General features: G+C 36.3%; 1 protein-coding gene across 1 annotated transcript in view; it reads right to left on the reverse strand.

Moving 5' to 3' along the window:
- EMC2 (ER membrane protein complex subunit 2) overlaps window positions 1-13,473 on the reverse strand; it is a 32,343-nt gene extending 18,870 nt beyond the window's left edge. The window contains exons 1-4 of the mRNA XM_008642643.2: window positions 13,333-13,473; window positions 12,626-12,690; window positions 8,304-8,389; window positions 5,415-5,472 (exon numbers count right to left, since the gene is read on the reverse strand). Coding sequence (XP_008640865.1) covers window positions 5,415-5,472; window positions 8,304-8,389; window positions 12,626-12,690; window positions 13,333-13,444 — 321 coding nt within the window. The 5' untranslated portion in view covers window positions 13,445-13,473. The remainder of the gene's footprint in view (window positions 1-5,414; window positions 5,473-8,303; window positions 8,390-12,625; window positions 12,691-13,332) is intronic.
- Between the last annotated feature and the right edge of the window lie 2,610 nt (window positions 13,474-16,083).

Here is a 16,083-nt window from a genome sequence, read left to right on the forward strand (position 1 = left end):
AATAGGGGATGGATAAATAAGTAAAAAAGGAAAGGGCTCTCTGCACTGAGAATCCCAGAATCACCTGTACTAAAAACTACTAATCAGCACTCCTGGTAAGTGATCTAACAAGGGAATTAATAGTGATGTAAAGTTAAATGTTGATAAGGAGTTTTTTAAGTATAAAGAACAAAAGACAACAGCAAAAAATAGCATTCAAAATAATGAATCATAATAAATACTTTTATCAGCACAATAAAACAAACCCTGAAACTTAATCTACATAACTGGCTGCATATAGGGTCAAACAATACTAACTTAATGTACACAAAAAAGCTGAGTTTATCCAGTTAAGAGGGAGATACTGGACTTGCAATAAACAGTTCTATAAAACATCAGTTCAGTGTTCAGAAGCCATCTTAAAAAAATCTAAAAACCCTGCTCCAAAACCCAAAACTGAAAATACGGTGATACTGGAATTATCAGAAAAGAATACAGAAATGAATACAGAAAAGAATACAGAAAAGACACATCTGTGGCATCATTTTGTTGGTTTTAAGTTCATAATGCTCTTGCATTACTGACTGCTGTTCTGTCCTCTCATTTCTCACCCAAATAAAGGAAAAAACACACAACTGACACTCAGAACAGCAGCAGAGTTAAAGGCACAGAATGGCAACAAGAATTGCTGCACATTAGGACTTGTTAGTTAAGAGGGGAAAAAAGTGCAAAAGATCCCTAAAGTCATGAGTATTAATAAGGTGAAAACAACTGCTGACAGTAACAGACAAATTCAGAGGCATTAAATAAAATTGTTAGATTGAAGGTGTGGGAATGAAAAAAACCCAGGAGATTTGCCCAATCCATTAATCAATTACAAAATTTAATTTCTCAATTATGTTGTAGATGTAGGCATGGCAAACTTAAACAAATTTAAAATAAATCTATGCAGAAATTTCATGAAGAGCCATTAAAAACAGAGTTATCACTTCTGGCACAGGAAATCCGCAACATGAAGATGAAAAGAAAGTGGCAGAACAGACCACAGCAAACTGTCATTGCCCTGGTCTTACACACCTCTGGATCTGCAATAAGTCAAAGTCAGACACAGGACAAGTAAAACGGACTTTTGCCACAACTGCAGTACAGCTGTTCTTATGTCTCAAATACTTAATTTCAAGATACAAAATCTCCATCAACATTTGGAAGTGCTACACTCACAAAACATGGGAAAAATGGAATGCACTCTGCTCTCTTCACTGATCACAACTGAACAAGAAGCAAAAAAACCCTGCAATGGTAAATGACGCTCCGTCAAAAGCAAAAAACCCGTACTTTTAGGACCACATAGTGCATTTCCAGCTTACCCATCAGTTTTCGTTGGGAACTAACCAAAGTAGCAGCTGCAGTTTTTCACACCTCTCACGAGCTCCATCCTGCGTCAGACAGTGCCAAGCTATCTTTCTCGATTCCCTTAAAAACTACTACTGTACACACCTAAGTTTAGGTCTAGCTCTGTCTTTCCTGGCAGTGCTGCCAATATATTTAATGAAACATCCATGTCACCTCAGAAAATTCTCCCCACTAGATGTTTCATTTGGTGAGCAGTTTTCCTTTTTGCAACTCAGAGCATCCTGTAGATGAATGTACAAAGCTGCAAGATCTTCACAGGTCTCTGTTAAAAATGAATTCACAGCTGCTGCAGCAGTTTTAAGGAAATATCACAGTTCAGATGATAAACAGATAAGCAATGCTCCAATTCAGCACTCGTTATTGTCATCTTATTTAGTGTAGACAAGGAGGTGGGGAAAGAAGGGTTACCTATACTGTCCAGATGGTAGTAATGCACAATCACAGAAAGAGATGAACTCAGATATTCATGGTATATAATTGCTGCCTATTTACATGATACTAAGTACTATGATTTTGCTCTGAATCTTTCTAGTATTCTGGGTTCCCAGAGGTCTTGAACCTCCTGTGTCTCTTCTGAAGTACGTCCAGCTCATCTACAAAAAGCATCTCAAAACAGTAAGAGAAAGGGCAACTTCATGTGACCATATGCTAACTTCACGTGACCATACACATACACTTGTCCCTGCCCACTCCCATAACAGTAAAGTTGATCAGAACACTGTCTTACGACGAAAATTTTAATTATTCATTCACACAATTATATTACAAAACCCAAGAAGTTAATGAGACTATCCACATGTCCTAAGCTAAGGAAGCATACAGAGTGTCTTGCATGAAAAGCTTGGTTGAAAAAGTGGCAAGAAAAACGGCTGACAAATTATCCTAATAAAGACACCAGATTTTCTGTGGATTAGAATTAAGGCAGAACTTTGTGCCTTATCTCACTTTTCCCTGGTGTTGACCAAGTGCTCTGCAATCTTCTTGATGGTTGAGCTGAATAATCAGGAGAAACTGCTGGTGCACTAGGATGACAGTGGAGTGGGTTAGACACCAATCTAAGTCTTGATCACATGAACTCAGTTTCCTTTCTCATCAACAATCTTCTCTGCACTGCTGGGCAGACCACCTCAAGAAGTGCCCAACTGAAGAAAAATTGTCTACCTAGAAGGCTTTCCTCCAAAGCAGAGCATGATAAGGATTTATCAACAAAATACATAAAGAGCAAAAACAAACAAAAAAGTCCTTTCTACCAACACCACTAAAAAACCAATGAATCTCTTTTATTTTGTTCAGAGAAACAGAACAAGCATTTTATCTGAAAACCTACAAACAAATCAGTAACTGTTCAGCATCACTATCAACATTTTTAACTGGACACTACATGAAATTTTAATTAATAAAAAGAGCCCTGTGATAGAAAATACTACGCAGCCTCAATAAAAGTAATCTGTCAGCTTGACCTCTAACATGCCATGACTTCAATCAAAATAGACCAGAACGGAAAAGATTCCAATTCTTACCCTATTGAAATGTATGCAAGTTATGCATTTCACGAGCCACATTTTAATCATTAAAGTCTTTAGAAAGTGACTATTACTCAACATCTACATGCTTTGAAAAATGACACAAAATTTCTGAGGTGACATTAACATTGTTCCATTGTCAAATGAGTTATCTTTTTCAGCAAGTAAGAGCAGAGTGAGATAAAACTTAGAGATGATCATATTTTAAAAATAAAGACTATTTTGAATTCTATCATAAGAAATCAAATAAAATAATTACTGTTACCTTAATTTCAGTGCTTTGCATGCAACAAAACCTCAGATGAAAGTGGAAATGTCCATTACATAATGTGAGTTCAAATTTTACTTTTTAGAATGGAAAATTCTGCTATGTGTCTAAAGGAAGTAATTTTTTGGAAAAATCTTTTTCCATGCTACTTTTTGATCAGTCAGTGCAAGGCATGATTTTTACATTATTTGTGTGAACAAATGTCTATGTTTCACTTAAAGCACTTGCCAAAACATTCAATGTATATAAGCAACTCCATGTGTCAGCAGACAGAAGAAATTTCTATAAAGCAAGGTGAGTGCCAAGACAAACTCAGCAACAGTTGCTTTTCTAAAATCTTGAAATATTTTCCTACAGCAGCCACATGTGTGCATGGAAATAATTAACAGGTAAATGACACGTAGAAATCTGCACATGACAATTTATCAAAACTTTTTACTTAACTTTCACTCTTGACATGCAAGCCTTACTCAACCAATTCTACAGCTATATAGCAAGGAGCTTTTCCTTTGCATTTAACATTCTCCAATTCTATTATCAGATCTTAAAAAATCCAACCACACAACTGTTCTAATATTTACAGCTTATGCTTCTAACTATTACAACTTTATGGATAATCTTTATGATTTGGTTACGGAAGAAATCCAAATAAAGAAATAATCACGCATTTCACTTATTTAAATATATCGTTTTATAAAGTCATCCAACAAACCACTCAGATGCTGTTAGCTATGCTGAGATAGCTGAAGAGTAGAACTGCCAAAAATGCACGCTTCGAAGATCTGTGGTCCATAAAAGTCACTGTAATACGGTGCTCCATTTTTCACTTTTCAGAAAAAGGTCATAAAACACGCACCAAGGTGACCCGTTCTGTGACTTCACTGCAAATGGGTTCCATATTGGTTCTACATGATTCTGAAGACTTAGTGTCTCTGAAACTCTTTGGGCCATGCACAGATAAAATCCACCATTTACTGGGGACACCTATGCTTGTGCTCAAAACTTCTTGAGCTCAAGCTTCTACTTCTTCAGGGAGAGTGAAAAAGAAGAGTGAAGAACTGCAATAGTTCTTTTTACCCTTGCAAAAGATCTGTTGAGTTCTATCGCTGCTAACAGACAGACTTTAACCTACCACTGTGTCCAAGTGCTCAACTTGGTATTGTTTCCAGATGTGTTGCCTCGAAAATAACTTTCTAGTGGTTTGGGGTGTTTTTTATTGTTACTGCTTGCTTTTTAATTTGTTTTGTGGGGTTTTTTAATGGTTTACTTAGTTTAAGGGATGGCACTTGATCTATATCCAGCTCTGGCATAGCCTAGTTAATCCCAGTTATCTGTGTTTCTGTGGGTTTTCCCCCCCTGAATAGCAGACCTCATCAAATAAGCTGACCAAAGAAAGGTAGAGGTTCAACACACACCTAGGAAGATTTACCTGAGATTGCCAAAACATCTGCAATAGCCGATTAGTATTACATTTACACAGTTTACCCAATAGACAGCTCCTCAAAACCAAGTAACACTTATACCCACAATGATTAATAATAATTTATTAACTGTCCAATAAATATGTATGTCATACAAGAATCTGAAACTCCACAGTTTCTTCATATTTCAAGTTTTATCCTTGTGGGAAAAAAAAAAATCCATGAAAATATATTGCTACAAGTTTCTCTGGACTTTTATTTTGGCAGCTAATAGCTCACAGTGGCTTTCACAAACAGTATTCCAAAAATGCTTAGAAGAACAGTACAGTCTGTCTCAGATTTTGTTTTATACAACTGGCATGCTTTACGCATTTTGATTCAAGAGCTAGTAAAGTGTCCCAGACATACATCAAAATAACTGCTATTGAAGCACTACCTGAGTGTATTAATAGTTAATCCTTAAGCAAGACTATGCATTAGGAACATAGAAGACACATGGCAAACTATATTACTCTTTTAAATACTGAATACTCTGGGAAATGAAAGAGTGCAAAGGCCCAACTCTAAACACTACTAAGACTTCTGGAAAGATTGCTAGTTATAATCTGTCTCCTAAAATCCTTGTTTAAGCAGGTATTATATCACATCTTCCCACCAGGAAATGAAGGTAACATTGGTTATTTTAACAGAAAACTAAAGGAAAAAAACACAGTAATATAGACACACATTTTTCCACAGTGAAACACAGAAAATATAGTCACAGTTTCAAACAACACATCACTGCAGTTTAGAATTATCTTTTAAACTTACTGTGTTAGTTGAATCTTCTTGTAAAATTCTATCATATAACTGGATAGCATCTTCATACCTGTTCAAAGAAATCAGTCATATTTATTTCTGTTAAGACAGAACTTCTGACTTTTTGACTCTTCTTGCAATAGTTAATAACCCTCCTGCATTTTTTTAAACTGAAATATAATATACATATAATAAGCAAACTATATTTACACAAAATTCTTTTGAGTGAGTGCTAAGTATCAACAGCAGTATTGTATGTCACCAATTAAGAAAAACATATGGGAATTGCTTCATGGAATACCGTTTCAGCAACAACTTAGGTATTTTACACCCAGTATCTTACTCTCCTGTCTGTTCTCTCTTTATCTATACCTGATAGGTCCAACCATCACATCTCTTACTCCCCCTTTCACATCTCGCAAGAAACAGAAACTCCAAAATTTGAAAAGCCATCCAAAATAATGACATTTCACTTCATTGTTTTAACTTAGAACTTCATGTAAAGTTTCTTCTGTTGTGACTTTATATGAACAGCTGCATACAGCAAACTGGAAAGATTCCTATAGGATTCTACCCCAGATTGTAACATAAATCTTGAAAGAAAATGTTTTCCACCATTTCCCACTTTTTATTATTTATTTATCAATTAACTCTGCGATCTGAACTATGCTTGAAACAGGTTACTTCAGGTGCTGTGGGCACTTCAAACCTTCTGGGAAACAGATCTGTGCATTCAGTCAGCTGTGTACATGGCCCAAACAAAGGAAGTAATTCAAACCATATTTCACTACACAGCCGTTGTGCTATCACCACAGAACTAGGGCATACACTGTGTCTTCATGTGGAGTTTGACATGTAGCTTTTCAGAGATACTGCTGATTGATTTTTGATGCTCCGCATTCCTTAGACATCACCTTAGACACACATTTACATCCTCTCACTGTTCCCTAAGCACTGCTGACATTATCATAGCTCAGCTGTCCAGACCAGCTGCCACAAGGTATAGGAACTAGTGCGAAAGGAAGCACAAAACCAGAAACGAGTAGAAGGTGGCTGCTATAGACTTGAGCAGATGTACTGTAAAACGCTGTATTTTTGTTCTCTGTTACTTGCTGCTTTGTCAAATGCATTTTAAAAAACTGACTGATGGCCATAATCCCAGCTTCACAGGGTGAACTTCCAGAACATTATTCTTTTTACTAGCAAGTGTGTACAGGGCTGTCTCATTCTATGGGGATGTTCTTCACTGTTTCCTCTTCCTGTTGGGGAAAGCAGAATCCTCCCTAGATCCTACAAGTCCTAAAATTTAAGAAGTTCACTTCAATTAAAAACATGATGCCTCCAGCCTAAATCTTCCTAGACTTCCTTTATAGTCAGTGGAGAGACAGGCTCCTCCATGGCATGGCTTAGAGCACCTGCACAGGGGCTCCTGTTTAAAACAACCCCAAGCTGAAGCTTCTTTCTTCTCTGACTTCTAGAGAAAACCTATGGACATGAAACCAGCTTTTATTAATTTCTCTGCTCCCTGATACTCTAATCTCAAGGATCTGACCTGACAGAGACGTTTTGTCAAGAATTTTCATGAGCACTTTCAGAAAACTATGGCTCAATAGTGCTTCATTGCTGAAACCACACATAATGTTTGTGCAGCAGTCATCTCCCACAAAGATCAGTTCCCATGCAATAACATCTTTAATGTAGTCACATAAGCCTGAACTGAATTATGATCTATTGTACTTCTGAATAGGTTTCAGGAAGGGGGAAGAACTGCTGCCATTCTCTCACTGTCTTCCTACCCTATATAAAATGAAGACAAGAGAGCTAGGTTTAATGGAAATTCTTCAAGAATGTGTATTTTATATAAAGTGAGTGCGAAACACAGAGCATCTGGTTGCCCTGAGACAGCTCCTGTGAATGGAGTCCATTTATTCATTCTCGATCCAAGCAACAGACATTTATCAGTGTTTCCTATTAAATACCACTTTCAAAGCTAATTTTGCAAGAATGTAATGGATGAAGAACATATGCTAAGTAAGTAGCTTTTCAAAACCCATTTAGGGTGTACTTCCAATTCCTTTTTATCAATATGGCCCAAAGGCTCCAAACTCACCAACTTTGTATGCAAAATGTGGCACGGAACAGATTTTCTATCATTCAAAGTCCCTGGAAGTCATTCTCAACACCCAAGTGCTATCAAACAGAATGTTGACAATACAGATGTATCCAAGGAGAAACGTGTACAATAAAGTTCATTCTCAAGCCCTGAGGTCATTCATTTGGAAAGCTGCAAAGTTTTAATCTGTTCATTATTTTAGTAATTTCTGTTAAACTTAGTACCCTATAACCCTTCTATAGGATATTTCAAGAAAGTCAGTCTGATTTTTATGTTCTGCCATTCTATTCCATATGTTTTTTGATTTTTTTTTTCTATAACAAACTCTGTAGATTTAATCCTTTTTAAGTTCATTTCCCCATGCTCAGAAAACAAGAGTAAAGAGCTGCACCCTGCAGTAATCAGGAGTATAGAACAATTACGGCAAAAAAAATGCTGGCACTGATTTTCGTATGCTCCCCTGCTTCTGTGAGATGAAACTTACACCTCACAGAATCTGCCAAAAAACTGTGCGGTGTTCTACTGTATAATGACTTCTGCTGTCAAGTAAGAGATCCTTCTGATCTTTGATCTCTGATGGGAAGATTGCAAAAATGAAACACTGCATAGTACCCGCAAAAACGCAACACAAGTGTCTAAAAATCTTAATATGATCATGCACACTGTTACTTCCTATAAAGAAACTGCCCAGCATTATTTCGCCATTCTGTAATGGCTGAAATCTTTTTTAAGAAAGAGCAAACATTTTTCCAGACAGAAAGTATGTTTTTTTCAAATTCAGGTTTTACCTTTCCATAGCTTCAAATCGCATTCCAGTTAACCGTTTAACTCTGTGGCTCCCAGGAAACTGCCGCCTGAGCTCCTGAAGACAAAACTACACAAAGAACCACAAAACCTATTGTGAATATAATTATCTACACAGAAACTAGAAGAAGACAAAATAGAAAAAAAAAAAAAAAATAAGGCCTTGGCTGATAATTCAATAACCTGGCATGCCAGTTCTGAATAAAAGTAAATACCAATTTCTGAAATAAGCAATAAAATGAATTGATAAAAACAAGGTCAGAAACTGAAATTCTGTCTGTTAGAAGACTAATTTTAAGTATCTTCCATACAGGGCACTAGACTGTCAAGTCCCCTTGGGAATAGTTATTTGCCCTGAAAATTACACTCATGTACTAAAACAGCTCTGATACCATTAAAACTTGAATTCTATTTAGTTGCCACATAGTAACACAAGACAGTAAAAAAAAACAAAATAAAGACAGTAAGAGCTTAAGTGATACTTTTTTAATAAATGGATATTTCACAATGGAACAAACTATGCTAATACAATGCTCTGCATTTATTTTTAAAATAAAACTCTGAAATCCAAAGAAAATGTTTGCCACTGGCTTGGGTACAGCCTGCTGGCAGAACAGGCATAGTTTTTAACTCCTGAAATCAATGAGGCACCTGGGCTGGATAAAAAGAATTCATCACAGGCAGATTTCTCCAGATTAGCAGAGGATGTTTCGAAAAGGGACTGAGTCACAACTTCCCCAGAGCAAACTAACTCGTAACCATATCTTGAATGTGCCTAAACAGCATTTCAGAGTTTGTAGCTGACTCATAACAGTGGGAGGCAGGATAGTCCACAGGCTCTCAAACAGACCAGTGGAGTGCATCACGTTAAAAGCTTCACACTGAATCCTCCTCTTCTAGGCACTTATTTATGCAACTCAACTTAGAAACTTGTTCTTCAGACATAAGGTTCTAGTAGAGGCCCATCTACATAATCTATTCCATCTCATCACATCCACAGGTCAAAGGAAAAAGTACAAATCAGTAACAATTAGTAGGATCCCTCTTTGTTTCTGTAGATAAACAGGTTGCTAAAGCACATTCAAGGGGAATATTTACATCTCTCATAGATGCTAAAAAATAGAAAAGGAAGAGAGAAAAGCAACAGTAACCAAAGTTGTAATGCTTAGCCTCAAGCAAGAACAGACTATTTTCATCACAACCAACTTAATTTGCAATGAACCAAGATCCTTACATTGCAATTTCAGATAGAAAGACTCAGGTTTAGTACAGAAATAGTTTACTGGCACTCTTGAGTGATGTCTAGGTGAACTGCTGTTCCTCTAGTCACAAAAAACTACATGTACTTAGCAGCATGTTACATGACATCTGAATTAATCTGACCATTCTTAAGAGGCAGGAAAATTTACATAAAACTCAAGAAAAGTAGATTCACTCCAGCTTTTAAAACCCAGACAACCTTGTAGACTTTAAAAAAAAATACAATAAATCCATCCTGTGGTCCAGTGATCAGTGGATCCCGAAGGATAGTGATTTTTATAAATACATGTACTATTCTTCTCCACAAACAACAAAAATTGTAACACTTATAATAAAAAAATTACATATTCTGCAGGAGGACTTTGACATCTGAAAAATCCTCATTGACAATATGAAAGTAGTGCTCAAGTGCAGGAGTAATACAAGACCAGAACTGTTCACATTAGATCTCACTACACAATCATTACTCAATCAAACACTGCCAGAGGGCCAAAATAAGCTCATGTAGATTAAGCTATTGGACACAACAAAGTGACAGGAAAAGTTGTAAGAAAGTCACAAACAACTCACTGTAACACTGATAAAACCAAAAGCACAAGAATAAATTACAGCAGCTGTATCTTCAAAATGTTCTGGACTCAGCAGCATTGAATGTCCTCTTTAAATGGAACTTGTAATCCCCATAATCATTTATTTTATTGAGAACTGGTTTTGCACCACGTCAATACTCTACTTGCGACATTCTCTCAGAATTCTCTCAGTTACAACGGCAAACATAATTTGCATGTGAAACTTCAGCTTGCACTTAATTTGCTTTCTGACTTTTTAAATATCAGACAAAGGCAGAGAAATATAAACCTGGACTTCAGCAGGTAAAACACTGGTAATTCAAATGCTGCCAACAACAGGTGACTGCACTAAACCACCTGTGTGAACCAACTGGCTGGTTGCAGCAGGGGCATGGACTACACATGGGCTTTTTGTGCAGGATGGAAAGGACAAAGTAATAAACAGAGGAAAGAAAAAGAAAAAAACAAAAGACAGAGAAATGCTTCTGAAAACTACCTCAGCTTCTCATTTGGAGTAGATGAGACCTCTCCCCCTAAGAAAAATGCATCACAGCTGTCAAAAGCTCACTGCTAAAATACCAGAAGTTCTAAAGCTGTTTGTCTACTTTGGAGCTACAGCTGTGGTAAAATGCCACAAATGATGTCGACCTGTTTGAATTAATGACTTATGATAAATCAATCAAATTAAAAAATAAAAAATAACTCTAAGTTTCCTCCTATGATTTTAATCTTGTTTCTGAGCTGCATATAAAATGTTGCATTCCCCCACACTATTCCTTAAAGGGCACAGACACTGAAATTTAAACTCCCTGCCAGGGTTAGTACAAACAAATAGTGTTTCACAACTTATCTTTCAACACTGGCTCCGTCAACAATTTTGTGAAAGTCTTCTTTAAAAGACCCTGAAAATAAAGACTAAATCTGTTTTACATATAAATCAGTATTTATTTAATCATGTATTTATTTAAACAGTAAGTCTATTTGGTTTTGTTTAAACAAACAGCTATACTACAAGAGTATTTTCTTCTGAGGGACAAAAGAGAAGGAAGTTCAGTGGGGTCACAGGTTCAAAGTCTTGTACTGTATTTTCCAGCATATTCCACTTTATCATATATATCATATATATGGGATGCCAGATAACCCTGTCTAGTTCTGCCTGCTTTCAAACTGCCCTTCTCCCAACCACATCCTCTAGTCTGTCCCGTTGCATTACGTTTTACCCAAATGACATCACATGAAGCTCAAAGATGTTATGAGGTATTTTGTCATCTGACAGAGAACAAGGCACTGGAGAAGTAATTGCTGTGAAAGACCTGGGGCCTTGAAAATGGCTTTTTACGTAGAATAAGCTCAAGCTTGATGGCTTTCAGGGTGCAAGACAAGCCTCTGTTTTCTTCTGTTTTCTGAAGGAGGGGTGAAAAGATTATTAAAATTTTCCTGCAAGACACACTTTTGCCTTTTCCTGTTGTTGTCTTTAAAGAAGTAGCTAAGCTGACTGGGTTGTTTTGTTTCAGTGGCTTTTTTTGTTTTTAATCTAACGAACAAGTTACAGTTCAAAATAAGCTAATTCTATCTCAATTGTTATTTGTATCATTCAAATAAATTTACATCCAAATTAATAAAACTCAAATATCCATTAACAATATTTTTATCAACAATCACCAAATAACTTGGATTGCAACGGACCCTTGGAGTTCACCTGCTCCAAATCCCCACTCAAAACAGAGCCAGTTTCCAAGGGAGTGCAGGGCCATATCCCAATCTATTTTTAAGCATTTCCAAAGGAGATTCCACAGCTTCAATGTGCCAGTTGTCACAAAGCATTCACAAAGTTTGTCCTAATACATAAATGGAATTTCCTTTGTTGCAGCTTACACCCCACACTTGTCTTTTGCTGCACATCTATGAAAATGTGCCCACCTTCTTTCTACTTTCCTTCCCATCAGTACATATTCAAAAATCCCTTCTTGACTTTTCCAAGACTTAACACAGATCTCCCAGCCTTTCCTTATACATTATGCAGTCCAGCTTCTTATTCATGTTGAAGATCTGCTCCAATATGTCAATGACTTTCTTTGATGGTAGCCAACACGACATATAATATGATATGTAAGATGGGTCATTTTACCTCAAAACATTCAGAAAACCAATATAATTTGGGAGTTTTTCAATAAACAAACATTCTCTGTACAATATGGCAACTTTAATATTATTCTTGACCTTTAGCCCATACCAGAGTAGCTGTAAATATTTTCATGGCTATTGGAAGAGATGTGATCTGTATAAACAGAAGTTATGCCTTAGAGGAGGTAGATGGCGGCAGTTCCTTCACAGCTGTGTATTTCTTGACAGATACTCTTTCTACCAGTCCAAGCTATGGAGTTCAGAATATCCTGTAACTGTCCAAAAACCTATTTGGAAGAGACACCCAGGATGAAAACATACAGTGTGAAAGAAAAGTCAACTTGAAAACTTACCAATGCCAAATCATCTCGACTGCAGTCCAGGGCAGCAATCATCACCTGTTCATAAATTATCCAAACTGGACACAAAGAGACAATAAATGCAGATAATTGGTTTGGAGTTTGTTTAAGACAATAGGAAGCACCTATCATGTAAACAGGATTAATTAATTCTGTCTGTAGATTTTTCCCCATCTACTCTCATGAATCACATCTGAAACAGGGACAAATTAAGAAACTGCTGGAATTAATTAAAAACATATTTAAGCAATTTAGTGCTTTTAGTGCCGAAGTATTTTCTGACATCTTGAAAGACAAAAAAGCTCTAATTCTGTTTTTCCCAACAAAACTGCCATATTCTAGCCAGATCCCCATGAAGACTTGCTTCAATTTCTGTCACAGTGTTGAAGAACAGAAAATCAGGCAAGTAACATCTAAGTAACAGCTGCACATGAAGTTTTTGCATTGCAATCTAAATACTAGTACAGCAAGTTAACAGTTCTAACAGGTAATTTTTACAGCTGTTTTCACTGCAGCCCACTTTTGGGAAAGAAATAAACTCTTGGAATTCTGGAAGCCTATTAGACTAAGAAAGTAATATATATTTCATCAACATCAGCACATACTCAAAGACAACACAAAGGCTGTTAAATAAAATAGAGACTGAAGAAAGAAAACCAAATCAGACAATGAAACTTTTAAAATAATGGTTGTTTACTTACTGTCATCTCCAAGTTTAGATGCATATTCATTAATTAACTCTTCTCCAACATCCACTATCTGTTCACTGTTTCGGTAGTTTTCTTCCCTCCATTTCCTCATTTTGTCACGCATATCTGTGGGCAAAGGGGAGTAAAAAAATTGAAATTTCCAGATAGTAATGGAATTTGAATGTGCATATGATAGATAAGATACACATATGAAGAATGGTTTTAAAGAGCAACAGAGCTAAGAAAGTTACTTCTAATACTAAAAAACTACAGAGAACAGATCTCTGAAGCCTCATTACCCAAACTGCACTCATACTCTAAAATAATCAGTTCAACTTCTAAGTTTGCAATCCCTCAGGACAGTAACACATGCAGTAAAAAAATGTATACCTAGTTATCCAATAAATAATAAAATTTATCCATTGTTAGGTAGAATAGGCTACAAGAGATTTCTCCCAAGTAGTTTCACACATTCACAAACAACACTAAAACTGCATTTCCGCTACAGGTGGATAAATTTTCGCTTGAAATTTTAGAAAAAACATTAAAACTTCCACTCTGAAAGGAAGTGACACACTCCTAGAGAAAGGAGCTTCAAGAAAGGTAGACATGAATGTGAAGGCTTTCTATACCAGGGAAGTGTCCAAAAAAATATCACTGTTTACCTAGGCAAGATAGAAAAGACTGTTATTTTAGCATTAGGATTTTTGTTTCAAGAGTACATTTAAGAGGAGAGCAGGCATTTTCTTCAAGTCAACTAGAAGCTACCTTGCCTGAGCTTTATTTATCTTCTAGATCAGGAAATTGCTAAGAATGCAATTTTATATATATAAACATTTATATATGTGTAGATGTTCTATACACAAGAACAAATGTGGAGAAAACTGAAGGAAAATAGTTTTCATTACTAGATAGTGGCTTTACTAATAAGAAGGTACCAGGATAACTGTTGCTAATATTTTTTTAAAACTTTACAACAGCTGGAAAAACAAATACAGCGATAGATCTAAACACTGTCAGTTTTTCTTGCACTTCAAAACACAGAGTTAACATAAATGACAGTTAAAAATTAAGCACTGAAAGTTGTTCCATCTACCTGAAGTGATCTCAGATTGCTCATAGGACTGTTATTGTGCTACATTTTGTGTTTTGAAATTCAACCAAAACCACCACAGGGTTACATTTCATATGCATGGACAAAGTTAAATGGTTCTAGACATATGATGGTCCCTGGAAATTCAACGTTAGACGTCAAGAATGTGAGCGTGCACAAACATTCACAAAAGCTGACAAGCTAAATGCCTGAAAATAAATAAGCTGTCTGATTTCCACCCACTCATTTACTTGGAAATTATCAATGCCTTCATTTCAGTGTGATTCCAAATGGAATAGTGTTTGAATTATTTATTAACAGAAGGTACATCTACCATTCATCACACAAGCTCAACATTCACAGCAATGGAAAAAAACCTGTAGGACAAAGAATAGAATGTCAGCTGATGAATGAAAGATTTATTAATTTTAGAAATACTGATTTTATGTAGAAGGTAGAAGAAAGAAAACACTAAGAAGTGCAGTAAAATTACATAAGGTTTTTAAAAACTGTCAAACATAAACAAAACATTACATTTTCTTAGTCAAATCAATTTTTTACTAAGAAATCTATCAAAAGAGTCAGATAATAATAACTTAAAAGTCTTGGAGATGTAATACAAGGCTGGGCAGGAGCAATTAGCAATTTTAGAAGAAAAAAACAAGGTAAAGAAATGTCTAAGTTTAATTACAATTTCTCCTGTCACATATAGGCTGGTGCTGAGCAACTGATACATTCGTTTTAGACTTGGGTTCTTCTAAATTGGCAGGCTTGGCACATGTAGATCAAAAGCATTACAAGTTCAAAGGAACAGAGGCAGCTGGGACAATGTCTGCTGTTTCCTAAAACCATGCAAGAAGTCTACTGCAAGCCAAGAGACACAACCTGTGTTTTATTTTTGTGTCCGGTAAAGTGTCAGCTCATTTGGCCTGAGCAACCAGATATGAAGTAATCCTCCTATAATTACCTACACTTGCACTGATGAATTGGATCATAGTTTTCAAGTCCTTGGTATCTAAAAGCCCCTGATGAAATGAAGGAAATTACCACTTTGGGGCAGACAGACATTTCAGACTCCAAAATGTGACCTTGGCATATAGCTGCTACCACGGCAGTCAGTCAGGGACCCCGCAGCCATTATATTTCCAGAGCTCATTTGTATATTGATTCTCTGTTACAGACACGAAATCTTCATGCACAGCCCACCTCTGTGCACTCTCATCTGGCAGGTGCAGGCAGAGGCACAGGTGTCATAGCTGAGTGCTGCAGATGCTGCCTCTAACCCTGGCAACTCTGCTGTCAAAAGGGCCTCAATTTAAAAAAACCCCCAGCATCTCACCTTTGCCTGCTGTAATCCCATAAATCCATATATGAAACCCAGAGTAAACTGATCTGACCCTTTGATTACAACTGAAAATTAGGAATAGCTAAAAGAAAGCAAAGACAGAACAGAACACAACAAAACCACATCAAAAATCAGTTAACTGCACACAGATTATCATGGAGATAAAATCTTAAGACTGTTTTCTATTTCCTACAGTCTTTCCATGCAAACTAAATATGAATTCAGTTTCTTAGTCACAGAAAGGGAGTTTGTCACCTAAAGTGGACTTTAATGACTAGAGACATTAAAGATGGAAGTGCTCGGTTTTTAAATTCAATAGGAATTT

The sequence above is a fragment of the Corvus brachyrhynchos genome, unplaced genomic scaffold (genome assembly GCF_000691975.1).
Source record: "Corvus brachyrhynchos isolate BGI_N302 unplaced genomic scaffold, ASM69197v1 scaffold28, whole genome shotgun sequence".
NCBI lineage: Eukaryota > Metazoa > Chordata > Aves > Passeriformes > Corvidae > Corvus > Corvus brachyrhynchos.